This window comes from Nyctereutes procyonoides, unplaced genomic scaffold (assembly GCF_905146905.1).
Source record: "Nyctereutes procyonoides isolate TBG_1078 unplaced genomic scaffold, NYPRO_anot_genome, whole genome shotgun sequence".
Taxonomy (NCBI): domain Eukaryota; kingdom Metazoa; phylum Chordata; class Mammalia; order Carnivora; family Canidae; genus Nyctereutes; species Nyctereutes procyonoides.
This window is the reverse complement of record NW_026575034.1, coordinates 13582258-13602170: the sequence shown is the minus strand read 5'-3', so window position 1 is coordinate 13602170 and position 19913 is coordinate 13582258. Positions and strand designations below refer to the sequence as shown.

The 19913-nt window shown below is 46.0% G+C and overlaps 1 protein-coding gene across 1 annotated transcript; it reads right to left on the bottom strand.

The window, feature by feature from the left end:
• Window positions 1–5049: 5049 nt before the first annotated feature.
• On the bottom strand, window positions 5050–5975 carry LOC129504806 (60S ribosomal protein L6). Its single transcript, XM_055317692.1, has one exon. The coding sequence runs from the start codon at window positions 5960–5962 to the stop codon at window positions 5090–5092; it is 873 nt and encodes a 290-aa protein (XP_055173667.1). The 5' UTR covers window positions 5963–5975; the 3' UTR covers window positions 5050–5089.
• Window positions 5976–19913: the final 13938 nt, after the last annotated feature.

The window sequence follows — 19913 nt, the reverse complement described above, 5'->3', positions numbered from 1 at the left end:
GGGCAAATTGCTTCACCTACCTGAGCATAGGACTCCTCATGATTTTAGCATCCTCACCAAATCATCATGAGAGGCCTGCAATAATGCAGTTAACAGGCCGAGAGAGTCTCGTTTTATGTGATGATATTTCAGACAAGCACCCCATACTCTATCTTAGAAGCTTGGCATGCAGTCTAATACCAATACATCTTTTTGAACAAAATGAGATATCCAAAGTACTAATCATAATAGAGAGACTGTGTAGCATAGGTTTATGCAGATATTTTGGAGACTGACAACCCTGGGTTCGAGCCTGGGCTCAGCCACTTCCTCGCTGGGTGACTTTGGGCAACTATACACTGAGTTTCCTTTATCTGAAGAATTGGGATAATAACGGAATCCGTTTCATGGGGCTATCACATGGATTGCGTGAGATTAGGATGTGCGCTTCCTGTGTGTTCCAAAAATGCCTATTATTGTGACCAGCTGTAATTCAGAGTCCGCCACACAGTAAGTATTGATGACATGTGTTCTCCTGCATCCTGCCCTCCACTCCTCCACCCTCCACAGGTCCATCTGCACACAATTTATGTACACAAGCCTAACTCGGTGTCTGTTCTCAGAGGGACCAGAGCTCTCTAAATTCGAATTCTTCACAGCACCCCCAATTCAGCTCTCTCCACAGCAATCTATTCTTCCCCTTTCGTTCAACAGGCACAGCAGATAATATAGGACATTGTTGCGTCGTTCTCAAGTACCAGCCCCCTCCCTCGCTGGGAATGTAAGAGACAGAGGCTCTAAGGCCATATGCTCACATCATCAGCTGTGTTTCCATGACGACGAGCCCAGCATAACTAGATGTTTCAGCAGCGATGAGCTGAGACACCCAGCTCTGCACAGGGTGGCTGACTAGCTATTATTATATTCCTTACACTGACCTCAGGGCTAAAGCAGGCTAGATATGGCTCTGAGGGGTGGGGAAGTTTTTGTTTGCATAAGTAAGACACTGAATTTGGGAATGCATTTGGCTGTCCACAGCGGCATTAATGCTTGGGCTGTAATGTGTTCAAAGAAGCCTAAAAATTTCTGTTCTATGTGCCACAACAGGGGAAGGTACCTGTTACTGTGTGAACAAAACAAAGATACAGACCTAATACCTCCAAAGAGGGTCATAACTACTTCTTCTTTTTCCTCCTCCTCCTTCTCCTCCTCTTTTTCCCCTTCTTCTTTAGAACACTTCATTTTAACACAGTCTTTGATATTTTCTCTATCTTAAAAAAAGGGGAACATATTATAAATGTGTTAGTTAGGATGCTCTCAACTGCAAGTAGCAGAAAACCTAAGTAAAGTAGCTTCAATAATTAGGGCATTTGTTACCCCATGCTCCAGGAAATCTAAAAGTATGCCATTCTAGGGCTGGTTAATTCACTGGCTTAGGGAGCTCAGCAGGATCCAAGCGCTGTCTGTCTTCTAGTCTTTCCTTAGCATGTCTGCAATATCTGTCCTTGTGGTTAAGAGATGAGCAAAGAATTTCCAGATGTCACAAGCAGACATTTCATCTCCAAAAGAGAAGAGGAGCATTTGTTCCTGTGCATCCCTTTTAGTTGTGAGGAGCCGCTCTCCCAACCCTCCTCCTGCAGACTTCCTATCGGGTACCCCTTCAGCATGGATTTGGGGTCAAGGATTTGGATTTTATCCTGAGGGAAATGGGAAACATTAAAGAATTTTCAACCGGGTGATGGAGTCATAGATTTCGGTTTCAATGAATCACTTGGAGAGAATTACAGAGGATGGAATACAGGGAGAGAAAGATGAGAGGCAGGGAAGCGCATTAGCAAACTGTTGCAAAGTCCATAGAAGAGATGCTGAGGCCTGATCTAAGTTAGTGATGCTAGGGAGCTGGGGAGGCAGATGGAGGGCAGTGGAGGCATCAAATTGCCAATGACATTAGACACGAAGATGGATTGGATAGACTACTACTTAGATGTCTTATTTTTTGCATCTGAGTGAAGGTCTTGCCACCAGCTGAGCTCAAGAGCATCACAGGAGCAAATCTGAGGGAATGGGTGGTTAGCTCAACTGTACAACTATTGAGTTGAGGGACCTGGTCAATCCGGGGAGCAAGATGATAAAGAGGCTGGAAGCTCAGAAAAGTGATAGAGAGCTGGACATCATCAGTGTGTGAGGGACCCGTGAGACCAGATGCATGGGTGCCATCACCCAGAGCCAAAGGGAAAGGGTGTCAAGCGCAGATCCTGGGTGTGAGCAGCATTTAAGGAATAGGCCACAGAGGAGAATTCAGTGACCCAAGCTGGATTCTGAGAAAACAGAGTGGTCCAAAGAGAACCAGAGAGGCTGGTGCTACTGGAGCCAAGGGAAGAGGATCCCAAGCGTATGAAGTCCTCCAGAGGGGCGAGGAAGATAAGGGATTGGTTTCTGCTTTAACGACTTTGGTGAGAACTATTGAGATGAGACGTGAATGCAGCAGATGCGAGCTCTTTCCAGAAGTCTGACTTGGGAGGGGGGTAGGGAGCTCACCTGCCAACTGAGGTGTGTAAGGGAGGGTTTTGTAAATGTGGAATGAGGCTTGAGCAGTTTGAAGGCTGAAGGGAGGAGCGTAGAGCCAGAGAGATGCCACAGTTAGCCTGTCTGACCCAGACAGAGGACAATTTTGCAGCCCAACTCCAACAGCTTCAGTTCTCTCCACCCGCAGCACCACGCCAGAGGGTCCCTCGGGTTGGTTCCACAACAGGGAGCTGCCACGTGTCCCCCCGCGTCTGCTCCTTCAGTGACACTCATCCACATGCCCTTATTGTTCTTGGAAGACACAAGGGAATAATCGGTCCTGGTCCTCAGTACTGGCCTCCTGGGAATTATGCAAAATACTGCCTGCCTCTCAGATCACCTTATTAGTGCCTGCCTCGGGGTGGTAATTACATGGAAAGAACTCAGAGGCAGAGTCGAGCTGCCTAGCAGGGAGCCTTTTGCACTAGGCATCCATCTGCCATATCCTCTCTGCCTCTTTTGGGGCCAGCCCAATTGTCCTCAGGCCAGACCATCAGGGGGCTGCACCCCGAGACCTCCCTGCTGCCTTCAGACTCAGAGTGCATCCGCCCTGGCCAGTCACTCACTGTCCAGCCCCTAGTGGCACAACTTGAACTAGCAACAAAGGGGATGGGACACAGCTTGGGAGGGTGAGGGGTGTGTAACCTGGAGGAGGCCCAGGAAAAGCTGTCAAGACTGCACGGATCCCATCAGAACCTGAGACGAAACTCTTACCTTTGCAGCCACACTGGGACATATACTGATGTACTGACTTCTCTGTAGGAACTATTTGCCTTGTCTCAGGAGTTTACTTCGCAAAAGCCATGTGACTGCTCCATCACCCTATTTCTCATCCTTATAATTGGCTGATTAGTCCACAGTGGACATCAGGCCCAAGAGCTTTACGCATATTTTTTTTCACACCAGGATCCCGGTGCCCACCACTCTGTCAGACACAGAGGAGACACTTAGTAAATATTTTTTAGCTTCTTTTTTTTTAGAGTGAGGGGAAGGGCAGAGGGAGAGGCAGAGGCTCCCTGCTGAGTGCAGAGCCCAATGTGGAGCCTGATGCGGGACTCAGTCTCACAACCCTGAGATCATGACCTGAACTGAAATCAAGGGTCAGACACTTAACCAACTGAGCCACTCAGGCGCCCCTGGAATTCGACTTTTATGTTTGCACACCATATGCTGTTTGCTTTACCAGGAGGACTTTCTCCAACCTCATCAATTAGCTAATGCCTATTCATCCTTCCAAGCCCACCCAAAACATCTTCAAGTCCATGGAACCTTGACTGATTCTCCAGCTCCAGACTGCTCTGGAATTTTCAGAGCTTATATCTGAGGTAGAACTTTGCACTCTGTGTTACAAATATTTTCTTGTTCATCTGTTTATGTTGACTTCTTCTATATAGATATAGATCATCTATAGATAGATGATTGATTGATTGATTGATATCCTAACGCATTTGAGATTTATCAATTTTGTAGAATGTATCAGTACTTCATTCTTTTTTATTGCCAAATAATATACCACATTTTATTTATCTATTTGTCACTTGAAAGACATTTAGTTTTGTTTCCACTTTTTGGCTATTATGAATAATGCTGCCATGAAGCGTCAACTGCAAGGTTTTGTTTTTTTGTTTTTTTTTTTTAACTTTTATTTATTTATGATAGTCACAGAGAGAGAGAGAGAGGCAGAGACACATGCAGAGGGAGAAGCAGGCTCCAGGCACCGGGAGCCCGACGTGGGATTCAATCCCGGGTCTCCAGGATCGCTCCCTGGGGCAAAGGCAGGCGCCAAACCACTGCGCCACCCAGGGATCCCAGAAAAGACACTCTTGTACAAGAGCATAAACTGGCTCAAACCCCACAGAAGGCAGTTTGGCACAATCTACTAAAATTAAATTGCAGAAACGTACTCCGCCAAAAATAATTCTTACCTGATACTCATCTGTGTGCACACTTGAGCTTATTTATTACTTTGTATATACTTACAAATGATGTAAACCCAAATACCATATAACGGCACACTAGCCTCTACATCAATGAAGATGGACTTCATGGAAGGACCAGAACACATTATCTGTGTAACAGTATATACAGTATACAAGGTTTTCGGGTTAAAAAAAAATGGTGAATCATTATACTCATTTGCTGTGTACACTTCAAAAAAACTAGATACACAAGACTAATGGCAATGACTATGGGGGAAGGACTTAGAGTTGGGCCAATGGGGGAGAAATGGAAGTCTGTGGCCTAAAGAGCAGGGCGGCTTCCAGTCCTCATAGTCCAGTATTATCTGGTTCAACGATGACCTGGGAAAAAAATGCAGGTGGGTGCTGGGTGACAAGCCAGAGACTAAGGGAGCTAAATGCTAGTCCAGAGCCGACAAAGAGAAGGTTCCACTACAGCTGGTACCACCCATTCAGCTCCCACTCCTCTTAGCAGAGGCTAAGATCCCACAAGCTGGCCGAGTCAAACCACACTTCCAGGCAGGTAAAAATAAAAAAAGACACAAAAGAAATGGATCAGTTGTTTAATTAGGTTCTTTGTAAAAAATTTAGAACACCAATTTGTGAGGGTAAACTCCATTTGTGAGAGAAAACACAGAGCGGAGGTAGCCCTGAAGCTGAGGAACAGCTTTGATTTTTGGCAGAATTTGCGAGTCCACAGCTTTCTGATCAACCTTGCGCTGCTCTGTAATCTCGTATTTCTCCTTCTCTGTGTCAAAAATCTCCCCTTCCTGGTGTCTGGGTTTACGCAGCTTCTTCTTCTTGAAATAAGCATCAGTGAGATGTTTGGGGATTTTCACGCTGCTTATATCAATTTTAGTGGAAGTGGCAATGACAAATTTCTGGTGTGTTCTACGCAGAGGAACTCGGTTGAGGGCCAGAGGTCCAGTCACAAGTAGCAAGCCACTGCTCAGTTGCTTCAGGAAAACTACCCTCTTGCCTCTGTGGCGCCCAGTGAGGATGATCAAAATGGTCCCAGGAGTGATGCTAGCTCGCAACTTTCTCACATGCTGACTGAAAGGTTTTTTGCCATGGCTCAACAGCTTGCGAGGCACATCTTCAGTAGGATAATACCTAGGCATTTTGCGAAGTTTAACCACTCGGGTACCACCATTCTTGTCACCACCAACTGGTTTTGTAACGGTAGCAAGAACCTTCTCCTTCTTTTTCTTTTCAACCCTGGATTTAGCTGCCGAATACTTCCTCTTGTACATGGCTTTTCTGGAATACATAGCCGATCGGGAATATCTGCCAATTCCTCTGACTAGGACAGGGTTTCGGCTGCAGTGGGGCTTCCCCTTCTTTGGCGTTTTAGTTTTAGCCTTTACGTTACCCTTCTTTGCCTTGCCACCGGCATTAACCTTCTTGGCTTCAGGTTTCTTCTCCTTAGTATCCGGCTTCTCGGCTTTTTCGCCCGCCATCTTGCAAGATGGAAAAGAGCAACTGCAAGGTTTTGTGTGGATATTCTTTTGCATTTCTCTTGGAACTTCTGGGTCATATGGTAACTGTATGTATAACCTTTTGAGAAACTGCTAGATTGCTTTCCCAAACAGTGATAACCTGTTATATCCCTACTAGCAGCATATGAGGGTTCCAGTTTCTCTATATTCTCGATAACATCTTTTATTATTTTTTTCATTATAGCCATCCTAGTGGACATGAAATGGTATCTTGCTGTGGTTTTGGTTCGTATAGTGAACCCTTGAACAACACAAGTGCTAGAGTGCCAACCCCCCATGCAGTCAAAAATCTACATATGACTTTTGACTCTCCAAAAACTTAGCTAATAGCCTACTGTCAGCTGAAAGCTTTACTGATAACATAAAGTCAATTAACACATATTTTGTATGTTATATGATTACGTACTGTATTCTTATGATATAGTAAGCTAGAGAAAAGAAAATACTGTTGAGAAAATCATAAAGAAGAGAAAGTACATTTACAGTACTGTATTATATTTATCTCAAAAAATCCATATCTAACTGGATCTTCACAGTTCAAATCTGCGTTGTTCAAAGATCAACTATAAGAACATGAGAGACTTGGGATCCCTGGGTGGCACAGTGGTTTGGCGCCTGCCTTTGGCCCAGGGCGCGATCCTGGAGACCCGGGATCGAATCCCACGTCGGGCTCCCGGTGCATGGAGCCTGCTTCTCCCTCTGCCTGTGTCTCTGCCTCTCTCTCTCTCTCTCTCTCTCTCCCTCATGTGACTATCATAAATAAATAAAAATTAAAAAAAAAAAAAAAGAACATGAGAGACTCCTAACTCTGGGAAACGAACTAGGGGTGGTGGAAGGGGAGGTGGGTGGGGGGTGGGGGTGACTGGGTGACAGGCACTGAGGGGGGCACTTGATGGGATGAGCACTGGGTGTTATTCTGTATGTTGGCAAATTGAACACCAATAAAAAATAAATTTATTTATTTTTTCCTACTGCTGTGACTGGACAGCAGTAGGAAAAGAGCCACTGACATCCTGTTAAAAAAATAATTCCTGCTCTTGGCAAAGCTAATTTTAATACAATAAAAATAGATGTAATGTAGAAAGTATAAAGCTCCTATTGGGATCCCTGGGTGGCGCAGCAGTTTGGCGCCTGCCTTTGGCCCAGGGCGCGATCCTGGAGACCCAGGATCGAATCCCACATCAGGCTCCCGGTGCATGGAGCCTGCTTGTGTCTCTGCCTCTCTCTCTCTCTCTCTCTCTCTCTCTCTCTCTCTCTCTCGACTATCATAAATAAATAAATAAATAAATAAATAGCTCCTATAAGCCCACTTCTCTGAAAAACAAAACAAAAAGCCAGTGCTAGCAATCTTCCAGACTTTTTTGCAATGCAGATTAACTTTATTAACTTTAAAAAGGGGGATCTCGGGCAGCCCGGGTGGCCCAGATGTTTAGCGCCACCTTCAGCCCAGGGTGTGATCCTGGAGACCCAGGATCAAGTCCCACGTCAGGCTCCCTTCATGGAGCCTGCTTCTACCTCTGCCTGTAACTCTGCTTCTTTCTCTCTGTCTCTCATGAATAAATAAATAAAATCTTTAAAAAAAAAAAAAACAGGAGGGGGAACTCATAGTGTGCATACTCTTTAGTAACTTCCTTATTTTCATATTTTGATTGAGTATATTCCCTACACATTCATATGTTTTCTCACTGTTGGAATGTAGTTAAATATAGTGAAAGGGAGAAAAACAGAATGTAGTGTTCAATTAGAACTTGAGGTATTGATAAAAACATAAATTTCAATATATATGGACAGATATAGAAATAATATACACACAAATGTCTGTATGTGAGCATCACACATATACCATGCACACCCACACTCACACACACTCACACCTGGATATACACAGGTATATTCCCTAGCTGCCCATGCTTAGGGTCTGGAAGCAGGGATATCCCAAACACAATGAGATTACCTAATAGTTCTGAGATTCTCAAAACCATTCTCCACCGAAGGAACCAGAGCTTCTTGGAGAAAGGGTTGCTTCCAGGGCTCAGTCAGGGAAAGTTCAAGATGAACCCGAAACATCTTTTTCTATCAGAATGTTAGGAAATGGTCAAAAAACAATGGGGACATATCAAAAAGACATAGAAACAAACTTGATAGGACCCCCACTGGGCAAATCTAGAATATTTCAAAATAAATAATGATAATGATGGAGTACAATCCACTACATAAGGCAGGGAACAATGAGTGCATACTGACATAAATAAAAGAGTAAATCGAAAGCTTAATGAAGAGCAGTATATTTGTGTGGTTTCAAAACACATTTCCACAAAATACCCATTAGCTACAAAAAGACAAGCTGTTGCTCAATGGATATAGTTTCAGTTTTGCAAGATGAAAGAGCTCTAGCAATCAGCAGCATGACAATATGCAAAAAGTTAACATTACTGTATTGTGCACTTAAAAATGGTTAAGACAGGAGTACCTGGGTGGCTCCGTTGGTTAAGTATCTGCTTTCAGTTCAAGTCATGATCCCAGGGTCCTGGGATCGAGCCCCACGTTGGGCTCCCTGCTCAGCAGGGAACCTGCTTCTTCTTTTCCCTCTGCCCCTCTTTTCCCCCTATAATCTTGCTCTTGTGCTCTCTCTTTCTCAAATAAATAAGTAAAACCTTAAAAAATGGTTAAGACGGTAAATTTTATGTAAAGCATTTTTTTTTAATTTTTATTTATTTATGATAGTCACACAGAATGAGAGAGAGAGGCAGAGACACAGGCAGAGGGAGAAGCAGGCTCCATGCACTGGGAGCCCGACGTGGGATTCGATCCCGGGTCTCCAGGATCGCGCCCTGGGCCAAAGGCAGGCGCCAAACCGCTGCGCCACCCACGGATCCCTGTGAAGCATTTTTTTTTTTACCACAATAATAAAAAAAAACACTAGTTACAAAAGGAAAGAGTAATTTTTCAGTGAAGAAACCTGGAAGAAACCTTAACCAAGTGATCAAAGTGAACATCATTAGTGGCAGGATAAATGAAAACCACATACCTGATGGAATGCAGTGAGAACACAACATCAGTCCTGTGATGTATCTGCCAAAGATGCAAAACGTGAATCTCAGACAAACCTAAATTGAAGGAACAACCACAAAATAACTAGACTATAATCTTCAAATGTGTCAAGGTCATGAATGTCAAGGAAAGACTGAAGAACTGTGTCAGATTAAAGGAGGACAAAGAGACCGGACAACTAAATGCAACACGTGGCTCTGAACTGGCATGCTTTCCCGTAAAAGATCTCGTTGGGATAACTGGTGAAACTTAGAAGGGGCCTGAAGACTGGTTCATTGTCCTGTGTCCATGTTGAGTTCCTGATTTTGATGGCTCTACCGTGGTTAAGTAGGAGACTATATTTGTTCTAAGGAAATACACATTAAAGTGATGGACCCTGTTGTCGATGTCTTACCCTCAAATAGTTCAGGGATAAGAGGTTACTCTACGTATATTAAAACTCATCGGTTTCGAATTACCTCTATAGGTGTTAAGCTTGCAACTTTTCTGTAGGTTTGACACTGTTTTTAAAAATTAATATTCTGTGGTGCCTGGGTGGCTCAGTCGGTTAAGCGTCCAACTCTTGGTTTCAGCTCAGGTCATGAACTCAGCGTTCTGAGATCAAGCCCCATGGCAGGCTCAGGGTGGGGTCTGATTGAGATTTTTTTTCCCCCTCCTTTTCCTTCCCCTTCTGCCCCTCCCACCGCTCGCACACATAATCTCTCTCTAAAATAAATAAAAATGAATAAATGAATGAATGAATAAATAAATAAACAAAACTTTAAAAAATTAATATTCTTCTGGCAGCAGAGAAGAATGGAGTCTTTAAATGCTGATTAGGATCTATCTATGGGCAGGAATTGTTGATAGAAGGCTTCCCTGTAGCTTCTCCACAGGCAGAGAGTTGACTTGTTCATTGGTGGATCTTGTTCCTGCCTTCCAGAACATCTAGCGCCAGATACTGCAGGGAAAACGGATTTGCCTCTTTTCAGTCCCCCCTCTACAAACATCTTTTGCCTTAGTTTAGTTTTTCCTGAAAGTAAAGCCTGAGAGAAGAACTAGGGTGCGGGTAGTTTATCTAGGAAACAATCCCAGGAAGCAGGAGTAAGGAAGCAAAGAAAAACAAGTCAAGAGAAGAAGGAAAAGCCCTATAAGGGTGCGTTATTGAGACTGTCACTGTGGACAATGGGAACTGGAGAAGTGTCCAGCGTGCCTCCTCGAATGGTCTCTCTGAAGCACTGGATGCTGGAGCACTTATCTGTCTACTGTTTGCTTCCCTTTGGGTTGAGTACTGCCCCCCAGAATAATTCTTTCACTTGTACGTGGGCCAAGCAGCTTTCACAATATGAGAGAGGCTCCAGGGCAAAAAAGAGAAAAGATGCAAGTCACACCCTTGAAGTTTGATGCTATCAGGACAGGCAAGGTTGAGCTATGGTTGAAATCAGAGGTGGGCCGAGGAAATGTGAGTAAGGCACCCCAGGGACCTAGGGTGGCAGCGTTACCTTCCTCCACTTCCTTAAGACAATTTCCCCAGCGGCTCTCTCTAGTTTAGATGGTGTCAACAGAAATGGACTTTCTGTTTTGTTTGTGTTTTGTTTTGTTTTGTTTTGTTTTGTTTAGAGAGGGGAGTGGAGGGGAGGGACACAGAGAGAGGGAGACACTGAGAATCTTAAGCAGGCTCCACACCCAGTGGAGCCCGACACCGGGATCGATCTCACGACCCTGAGATCATGACCTGAGCCAAAACCCAGATTCGGACGTTTACCTGACCAAGTCCCTCGGGGGCCTCTTTTTTTGTTTGTTTTTTGTTTTGGGGTGTTTTTTTTTTTTTTTGGACTTTCTGTATTTATTAGTCTTATTTTTGTGTGGGTTGATTTCTGAGTAAAGAAGAAAAAGACCTCGATTTTGCTATCTTATAACCAAAAGTCTGCTGACTGATGACTAATAAAACACTTACTTGTAATTTATCCAATACTTACACCACTGTGAATGATTCCCTGAGCACTGTCCCAAGCCCTCCTAAGTTATCTCATTTTTCAGAATTTCTTTGGCAATCTTTCAGGGCTGCTGTTTAGTGGAATGGGATTTGCTCATCTGAGGCAAACCACAGATTGGACTCCTTCCATCCAAGAAGGAATGCAGTTTAGCCTTTACAAGTTTACAGAAGCACGTCAGCTTTGGTCTTACATTGAAAGTCTATGGAAATCCCTTTAGTCATCAAACGAATGCCACAAGCCCTTACCAAGAAGTCAAACTTAGAACCTAGTGCAAACTACCTTCTTACAGGAAGCACAATTGAAGTAAAAGAAAAAAAAGAAAGGAAAGAAAGAAAGAAAGAAAGAAAGAAAGAAAGAAAGAAAGAAAGAAAGAAGAAAGAAGGAAGGAAGGAAGGAAGGAAGAAAGAAAGAAAGAAGAAAGAAAGAAAGAAAGAAAGAAAGAAAGAAAGAAAGAAAGAAGAAAGAAAGAAAGAAAAAGAAAGAAAAGCTCAGTGAAGAGAGAGACTGAGACAGTGTATGTGCAGAGAGGATCAGATCTGCTCTGTGCGCGTTCTCCTTTGTAGCAATTTACACTATTAGGAGTAAATATTCATTTAAATCAGTTGTCTGGGGCAGCCCTGGTGGCTCAGCGGGTTTAGCGCCACCTCCAGCCCAGGGCGTGATCCCGGAGACACAGGATCGAGTCCCACGTCGGGCTCCCTGCATGGAGCCTGCTTCTCCCTCTGCCTGTGTCTCTGCCTCTCTGTGTGTGTGTGTCTCTATGAATAAATAAATAAAATGTTTAAAAATAAAAAATCAGTTGTCTGATGTCTAGCCCTCCTCCACTCTAAGATAAGGTCTGTGGAAGGAGAGATGAGACGTATTATCATTTAGAACTGTTTGCCCTTCACCTGATAAATAGTTGGATTCCGATATATATTTGTGGAGTATATGCTTTCGATTGCAAGTGGCCGAACTCCCAACTGAAATTTGCTTTAAAATAAGTTTGGAGGGGGCCACTGGGGTGGCACAGTTGGTTGAGCCTCCCACTCTTGGTTTCAGCTCAGGTCAAGATCTCAGGGCTGTGAGATCTAGTCCTGCACAGGGCTCCACATGGACTCTGCTTGAGACTCTTTCTCCCTCTCCCTTTTGCCCCTCACCCCTGCTCGCTCTCTCTTGCTCTCTCTCACTCTCTCTCTCTCTCAAATAAATAAAGAAATCTTTTTAAAAATTAGTTTAGAGCTGCGCCTGGGTGGCTCAGTCAATTCAGCATCCAACCCTCAGTTTCAGCTCAGGGCATGATGTCAGGGTCATGGGAAGGTGCCCCACGTCAGGCTCCATGCTTGGCTGGGAGTCTGCTTGCGAGTCTTTCTTTCCTTCTCCCTCTGCCTCTCCCTCCCCCACCCCACATGCTCTCTCTCTCTAAAATAAATAAATAAATCTTTTTTAAAAAATAAAATAAAATAAGTTTAGAGGTAGGATATGTTTTCAGGTTTGCTTAGCAACTCAACAATGTCATAAGAATCCTGGTTCTTTCCGGCTCTCTCTGCACGTCATCTTTGATGTCAACCTCATCCCTCAAGCTGCAAGATGAAGGGTCCAGGCATCACACAAAATCTAGAGGAAGAAGAGAAAACATGTCTATGAGTCTTTCTGTGAAACAAAGAGAGTTTTGCCAGATTCCTCCAACACGCTTCTGAGCTCTCATTGGCCAGAACTGGGTCCCATGCACACCCTTAGACTGAACACGGTCAAGGGGAAATGACTGCCTTTAGAGCAGCCGGTCAGGCCTACTCCTTGGAGCTGGGAGCAAAGTCCACTGTCCCTAATGTACATGGCTGCGTGAAGAAGAGGATGGAAGAACAAAATCCTGGTTCTGCTGAAATGGAAGCTGGAGGCCACAAAGTCTGTGCTGTGGGTTCACACAGCTTGGAACTGCGTGGCGCACTGTGATTCAAATATGCTGGCCTGGGCCAGACAGCACCCCTGAGGTCAGGCTCTCCCCACTACCCACTTCTGATGTGGACTCCTCCCCCAAGGCAATTCTCCTCTCTTTCTTGTTACCCACCTCCCCACTGAGTTCTGGAATCAGCCCCTTGGGCACAGCTTGTGTTTCCCTGGATGTTTTTGCTTCACTGCCACGGAAGACGCTATTTGTGTTCTCGCTATCTTTTCTATAAGAATCTGTGATGCATTTTCTCAGAATTACAAGTCTGTATCTATGGACAAGTGTCCCCTCACCAAACAAGGACAATCACACAATCCATCATCATTCTTTCTTGCAGCAGCAAAGCTCAGAGCTATATTAGTGCGCAGTAGCCGTACGATCTCATCCCCTTATGTTTCTTCTATTTCTCATATTGTATCTAAGATCTGGTGCTCGTTGTTGTTGTTCTTTATGTAATAAGTTGATGCTGGGAAAGACTAGACCCCAGGATTTTTGAGCCCATGAAGAGAGACCAGGTGAAACTGGACTTAGCTTGGCGTATTACCCCTGGGTCGGCAATTGCTCTCCCAGCTTACAAACCCTAATTTGATTTCTAAAGCCCACTGACAAGACATTGGAAATGTATTCAAGTCAAATTCTTGTGATTGTCTTTTGAGGACCCATAAAGCCAAAATACCCCCTTGTGGGCATGCAGCGGATACTTCCAGAAGGGGATGGATATTACCATTGTTAATCATCATCCTGACAAGAGTTTAGTCTTTTGGCTGGAAATAATTTTCGATGAGCCAATCCACAGGTCGGGGTAAGGGAAAATCTTCCTTCTCTCCTTCTCGGGCCCAGTGGGGACATTCCTGGAGAGCGTCGGGTGATGATGAACAGTGACTCCTGGGCAGTGAGGCCAGGCCCGGAACACGGAGGGATGAGGATGGACCACAGGGGATGCTGAGGAAGGATCTGAGTCTGTGCCGTTGTAGGAAGTTACCATCCTTTGTTTTCTTCCCTTTCGTTATTCTGGAATCATCAGTGTCTTCTCTTTAAACCTTATAAGCTGGTGTCTGTTGGCGTACAGGGTGCTGAAGGGGTGGTCTTGTCTCTCTCTTGGGCCAGAGAAGCCAAGAGGGGAGCAGTGCCTTGTGTCAAACCCAAAGACCATCAACAGTCGTTGCTGGCAGAGGACAGCTGGGTCCCGGGGAGCAGCAGCCTCAAGGCCAGGACGGCAGAGGCCACAGTGGCTGCACAGAGACAAGCGCACAATGACAAGAATTTGCCCGCTCCTCTTCCTTCCCTCTCTATTCTTGCCTCTTCCCTTTCTTCCTGCCTTTTTTTCTCCCTCTCTTCTGTTCTCTCCTTTATTATCCTCTTCTCCTTCCTTCCTCTTTTTTTTAGAAAAGATTTTTAAAAATTTATTTACTTATTTAGAGAGAGAGTGAGTGAGGGGAGGGGCAGAAAGAGAATCCCAAGCAGACTCCACACCAAGCAGGGAGCCGGATGGGAGGCTCCATCCCACCACCCAGAGACCATAACCCGAGCAGAAATCAAGAATCAGACATTCAACCAACTGAGCCACTCAGGTGCTCCTAACATTTATTAGTGAGACTTTATTTATTTATTGAGAGATAGAGAGAGGGAGAGCACATGAGCAGGAGGAGGGGCAGAGGAAAAGGGAGAGAGAACCTCAAGTGGACTCTACTGCACAGGGTGAAGCACAGGGCTCAATTTCATGAGTCTGAGATCATGACCTGAGCCAAAATCAAGAGTTGGACACTCAGTGGACTGAGCCACCCACATGCCCCTTCCTTCTCTTTTAATAGGGCAATGTATTTGCATGGTCCTAAATGAAAAAGCATATATCACAGGTATCCAGTCAACCAATCCCCGCCTCACCATTTTTACTGGTTTCTTTTGAATTTGTCCAGGGATATCCTATGAATACAGAAGCAAATATAAACATACATAATACCTGTATACCTTTTATTCTAGTCTATATGAGAGGTGGCATGCTCTACTTACTATTCTAGTACCTTTTTTATTCCCCTAACAACATACCTTAGAATTTGTTCCATAGCAGTTTGTAAAGAGTTTCCTCATTTTTTAAAAATAGCTACATGGCGTTCCATTGTATGGGGACATCATATTGTATTTAATCTTTTTTTCTCCATTATCAGTGCATATTTCATTCCCCATGTGGGCAAATAGATCTATTGGAGAAACTCCTAGGAATACACTTGCTGGGTCAAAGGGTATGAGCAATTTTGATATACATTGCCCGATTGAGGAGAGGCCTATTCTTGGAACACACACGGAATAGCGCCCTGAAACATTCTCAAGAATAAGTCTGAGCATCGATAAGGCACATTTTTTTTTCCTGGCAGTTAATTGATGAGACTTAGTGGTTTGGGCTAAACAATTGAGTTATAACTATATCCCCCAAGGAATGGTTACTTATGATTACGAGCCCCCTTGTGACAAAGATTCCTGGGTCTCCTCCCAAATCCATTCTCTCCTTCCTTTACAGTAACAGAAGGTAAGGTGGGCAAATGGCCATCTAGTCTGCAGCTAGATATGGCCTCGTGACTAAATTATCACCGATGGATTGTGAGTGGAAGTGAAGGAAGGAGCTTTGCCCCACTAAAAAAAAAAAAAAAATCACTTGCTCTGGACTTGTACTCTATCCCCTTCTCACAAACTGAAACACACATGGGGCACTCATGGCTCGTCTTTGACCATGCAAGTGAAAACAATGTCAATGGGACAACCGGGTGGCTCAGCGGTTGAGCATCTGCCTTCAGCTCAGGGCGTGATCCTGGAGTCCTGGGATTGAGTCCCACATCAGGCTCCCTGCATGGAGCCTGCTTCTCCCTCTGCCTGTGTCTCCACCTCTCTCTCTCTCTCTGTATCTCTCATGAATAGATAAATAAAAATCTTTAAAAAGAAAAGAAAAGAAAGAAAACAATGTCATTGAGGGTGGCAAACCAGTAAGATGGAAGGAACCAGGGCCCTTAATGACTGTGTGGATCAGAAGGTCTTTACCTCCCTGCCTTGCTTACTTTGGGGTGGGTGGTTTGTTTGTTTATTTGAAAGAGAGAGAGAGAGAGAGAGTGTGTGTGTGTGCACAAAGGGTGGGAGGAGCAGTGGGGGAAGGAGAAAGAGGAAGAAAGAATCTCAGTCAGATTCCACGCTGAGCCTGACATGGGGCTCGATCTCAGGACCCTGAGATCATGACCTGAGCTGAAACCAAAAGTCAGACATTTAACCAACTGAGCCATCCAGGAGCCCCGAGAGATAAACTTCTGTTTTCTTTGAATAATTGTATTTTGGGCCCTTTTGATAGCACCTTGGCCTTTACCCTAACATCCACCCAATATTTTTCTGGAATTAGGCACTGTCTTGGCGTATTTCCCTTGATGTCTGAGCCAAGGGGCTGCCACAGAGTAGGCAGTCTTCCCCCCCACCTCCTTTCACAATATTTACTGAGCATAAATCATGTAGTAGGCACATTGCTAAGTGCTAGGGATACTTCGGTGAGCAAAACAGAGGCTGTCCCTGCCTTCACAGGTCTTCCAGTCTGATGGAAGAGGCAGACACTATTCAGACAGTCACACAAACAAATACAAAGTTCAAAAGTTATGAGTTCGGGAAAAGTGTTAGATGAGACTGGAGAGGTAGCAAGTGGCCAGATCATGCGAGGCCACGTTGAGGCCGAACGGTGTACATTGATAAGTCGCTGCTGGTGAAGCCAGTGTTCTAGTTGCTTTGCTTCTGTCCTCGCCCCCATCCCTACCCCACTGCACTCGTTTAACAGATATTGATTGATCACCTAATGAGCTGATAGGCATGAGGGAGCCTCTCTGGTCTTGGGAAGACAAAGTGCTTGGTCCTCAGGAAGACCTTGGGCATCAGTGGAGGTATTCCTTCAAAAAGAGAAATTCTCCGATTCTCTAAAGTTAGAGTGATGCCTGGGAAGGGATGACTTTCTACTCCCTGAAGGTGTTAAGCAGAAGCAGGATCACTACCTCATAGAAAAACTAGACTTGGAATTCAGGGACAGAACACAAGGTGTAGGACCTTGATGCCAACGTCCTTGAGGTCAGCTCAGCAAGGGTTGGTAGAGCTGGAGCAGGAAGCTACAATCTCACACAGTTGCTTCTGAACTGGCTGTCATTACTGAGGCCTTCCCCTGGCCGGATGTGGAGGAGCTGCTGCCATGGCCCTACTAGGCCCCTCCCTGAGCCCGGGCTCTGTCCCTGCTGGTGCAGCCTCCATGTGAGAAAGCATTTCCCAGGTCCTGTCAGGGGCCTGTCCATCCTTTCCCCTGCCTCCAGGGAGCCCTGATGTGGCCTCACTTCTCCTCAGAGATCTCTAGGAAGACTGAGGAGGGTGCTGGGTTTCCATCAATATCACCATCCAGGGAACAGCAAGGTGATGGAGTAGAAAGAGGACTGGATAAGAAATCCAGTCACAGGTCTACCATGTTGACAACTCACTTTCCTTCAGTTTCCTAATCTGTAAGAAAGGAAGATGGTGATGGGGGTGGGGTGGGGGATCCCTCTGAGACTCCTTTCTTCTCTAATACTCTATAGCAGGGGTCCTCAGTGTGTGGCACCCAGGCGAGCAGCATCAGCATCACCTGGGAACTTATAAAAATGGGTCCTGACCCACTGAATCAGGATCGCCCCACCAGGATGGGGCCTAGCAGTTGGCGCACCCCTGCTCTATCAAAGTCTTTATGGTACCCAGTGCCTCCGGAGCCCACACTCCTCCCCTCCCAGAGTATGTGGTGGCATGGGGAGGCACTGCTCAAGAAATGTGCAGGATGTGCTTTGCACAACCTTGGAGTGCCCTTCACAGTGTAGACATTGTAGGTTTGTACAGCCACTGGTAATTTTCTGGAAGACAGCCGTGAAGAAGAGATACATTTTTCCAGTTGGACTGGAGTTCACGGAAGTGCCATTGGGAGGCTGGAGCAGTCTGAACACTACCATAAGACCTTCCCTACCCCCAACTTCCTGAGCATGGGCCACTGCTGTGGCTCTTACTATTTCATAGCCTAACAGGAGAGAGCCCAGTGGGCATTTCCTCCTCTCATGGGCTCTCCTCCAGAAGCCATTCGGTTGAGGTCCAGCGATGCAGAACTGGAAAGGCCCTGAGAGACTTACTCAACCTCTTCATTTTACAGATGAGGAAACTGAGGCCCAGAGAGATTGAGCAACTTGTTGGAGAGAGTGGGTGGCATGGGCAGATTAAACCCAGGTCCTTACCAGGGGTCCAGCCTTGGGATAGTCTGCATCTTGGGGGACCCCCCACCCCAATGGTGAACACGGTTCTTCTTTTAATTCCACCTCCCACATCTACTTCCAAAACACACACACACACACACACACACACACACGCACACACCCTCAGGCTCCTGCTGTCTCCCTCTCCAAACCAGATTAAGAGGACAAGAAGTGAAGCTCCGTCTATGATTAAAAACCTGTGGGTTGGGGATCTCTGGGTGGCTCAGCGGTTTAGTGCCTGCCTTCGGCCCAGGGTGTGATCCTGGAGACCCGGGATCGAATCCCACATCAGCTCCCTGCATGGAGCCTGCTTTTCCCTCTGCCTGTGTCTCTGCCTCTCTCTCTCTGTGTGTCTCTCATGAATAAATAAATAAAATCTTTAAAAAAAAAAAAAAAAGCCTGTAGAATGGAGGTCAAGTTTGAGGACAGTCTTGAGAGGTGTAGAGAGCTGCATCTTAATTTGGGACCAAGGCTTCCAAAGGTAAGGGGAAGCGTCTGCTGGCTTATTTTTGGTGCTCAGAGCAGCTGGGGAAGGCGTGCTAGGAATGGAAATCTTCCAGGCCCCCCGCCCCCCCCATCCGGCCCAAGGAAGCCCACTCTGCCTGCCTAGGGCGTGCGCCACCACCGCCCATCTCGGTCCCTGCCAAATTTGTCCCCGCAGATTTAATTCCTTAACTCAGCTCTGAGTCAGAGGTGGCCCAGGCTTCGGAGCCCAAGCCAAAGCTGGTAGGGGGGAAACTGCTCACGGATCCCTCCAGGCTCTGACCGCATCATCCCTGAACTACTAAAGGCCCAAAGCAGAAAATCAGAAATTCTCCAGCGGCCTCTGCAGCAGGGTTCCTCCCAAGGGACAGGAGGCTTCTCCGGGGCTCTAAGCCCCACGTGTGGGAAGCGTTGGCCTTACCCTCCCCTGCTGAAGCGTTTCTAACTTGGGGAAGGGATAGGGGAAGTCTGAGTTGCGGGGGAGGGTTGTGGGTTTGCCCCAAGCAAGCCACCATCTGGCAACTTCTGGCTGTGCCCAGAGTCAGCTCAGGTCACAGCGCCAGCCCTTTGGGAGTCAAAGCCTCGTGGAACGATCACAGGGTCACAGATTCGGGAACCTGGAGGTGGTCACAGCCAGTGCAGGCAATAGAGGGAGAAGAGCCCACAGTCGTGTCAGGGAGCCCACAGTCCCTCAGCCCGGGGTTGTCCTGCTCACACTGAATGACCCTACTACCTCCTTTTGGCTACAGTGGACCGGACAGGTGGAGGCAGAAGGCTGGAACCAGAGGGGAGACCAGTGCACAGGCCAGCCCGTGACCTACGACACTGAGCGGCGTGGCAAGAGGAGCTGGGATAAGGCATGTTTCTTCACTTGGAAATTTAAACAGAGAAATGCTGAGAGTGAGACATTTAGAAGCAGGAACAGACATTCGAGGGCAAGCGTGATGAGCAGAAAAACAGTTGTAAGAAACAGGAATTATGAGGAATCAGAAACCAGGAGTGAGGACAGTATTGAGAAAGCGGAGCGGACAGGCAGACGTGTCGAGCAACTGAGTCACGGTCAGGACCAGGGCAGCGAAGGGCTAGGGAAACCCTGTAGTTAAGGTCCCTGGAACCTGTCTAGATCCAGGGCACCCTTCCAGACTTTAGGGGCCAGCCACGCTACAATGGGGGTCCTCTCCTTAGATTCAATGAGAAGC

What these genes read in the sequence shown, in the direction of transcription:
- LOC129504806 (XM_055317692.1), bottom strand. Translation starts at nt 5,962, where the DNA reads ATGGCGGGCGAAAAAGCCGAGAAGCCGGATACTAAGGAGAAGAAACCT.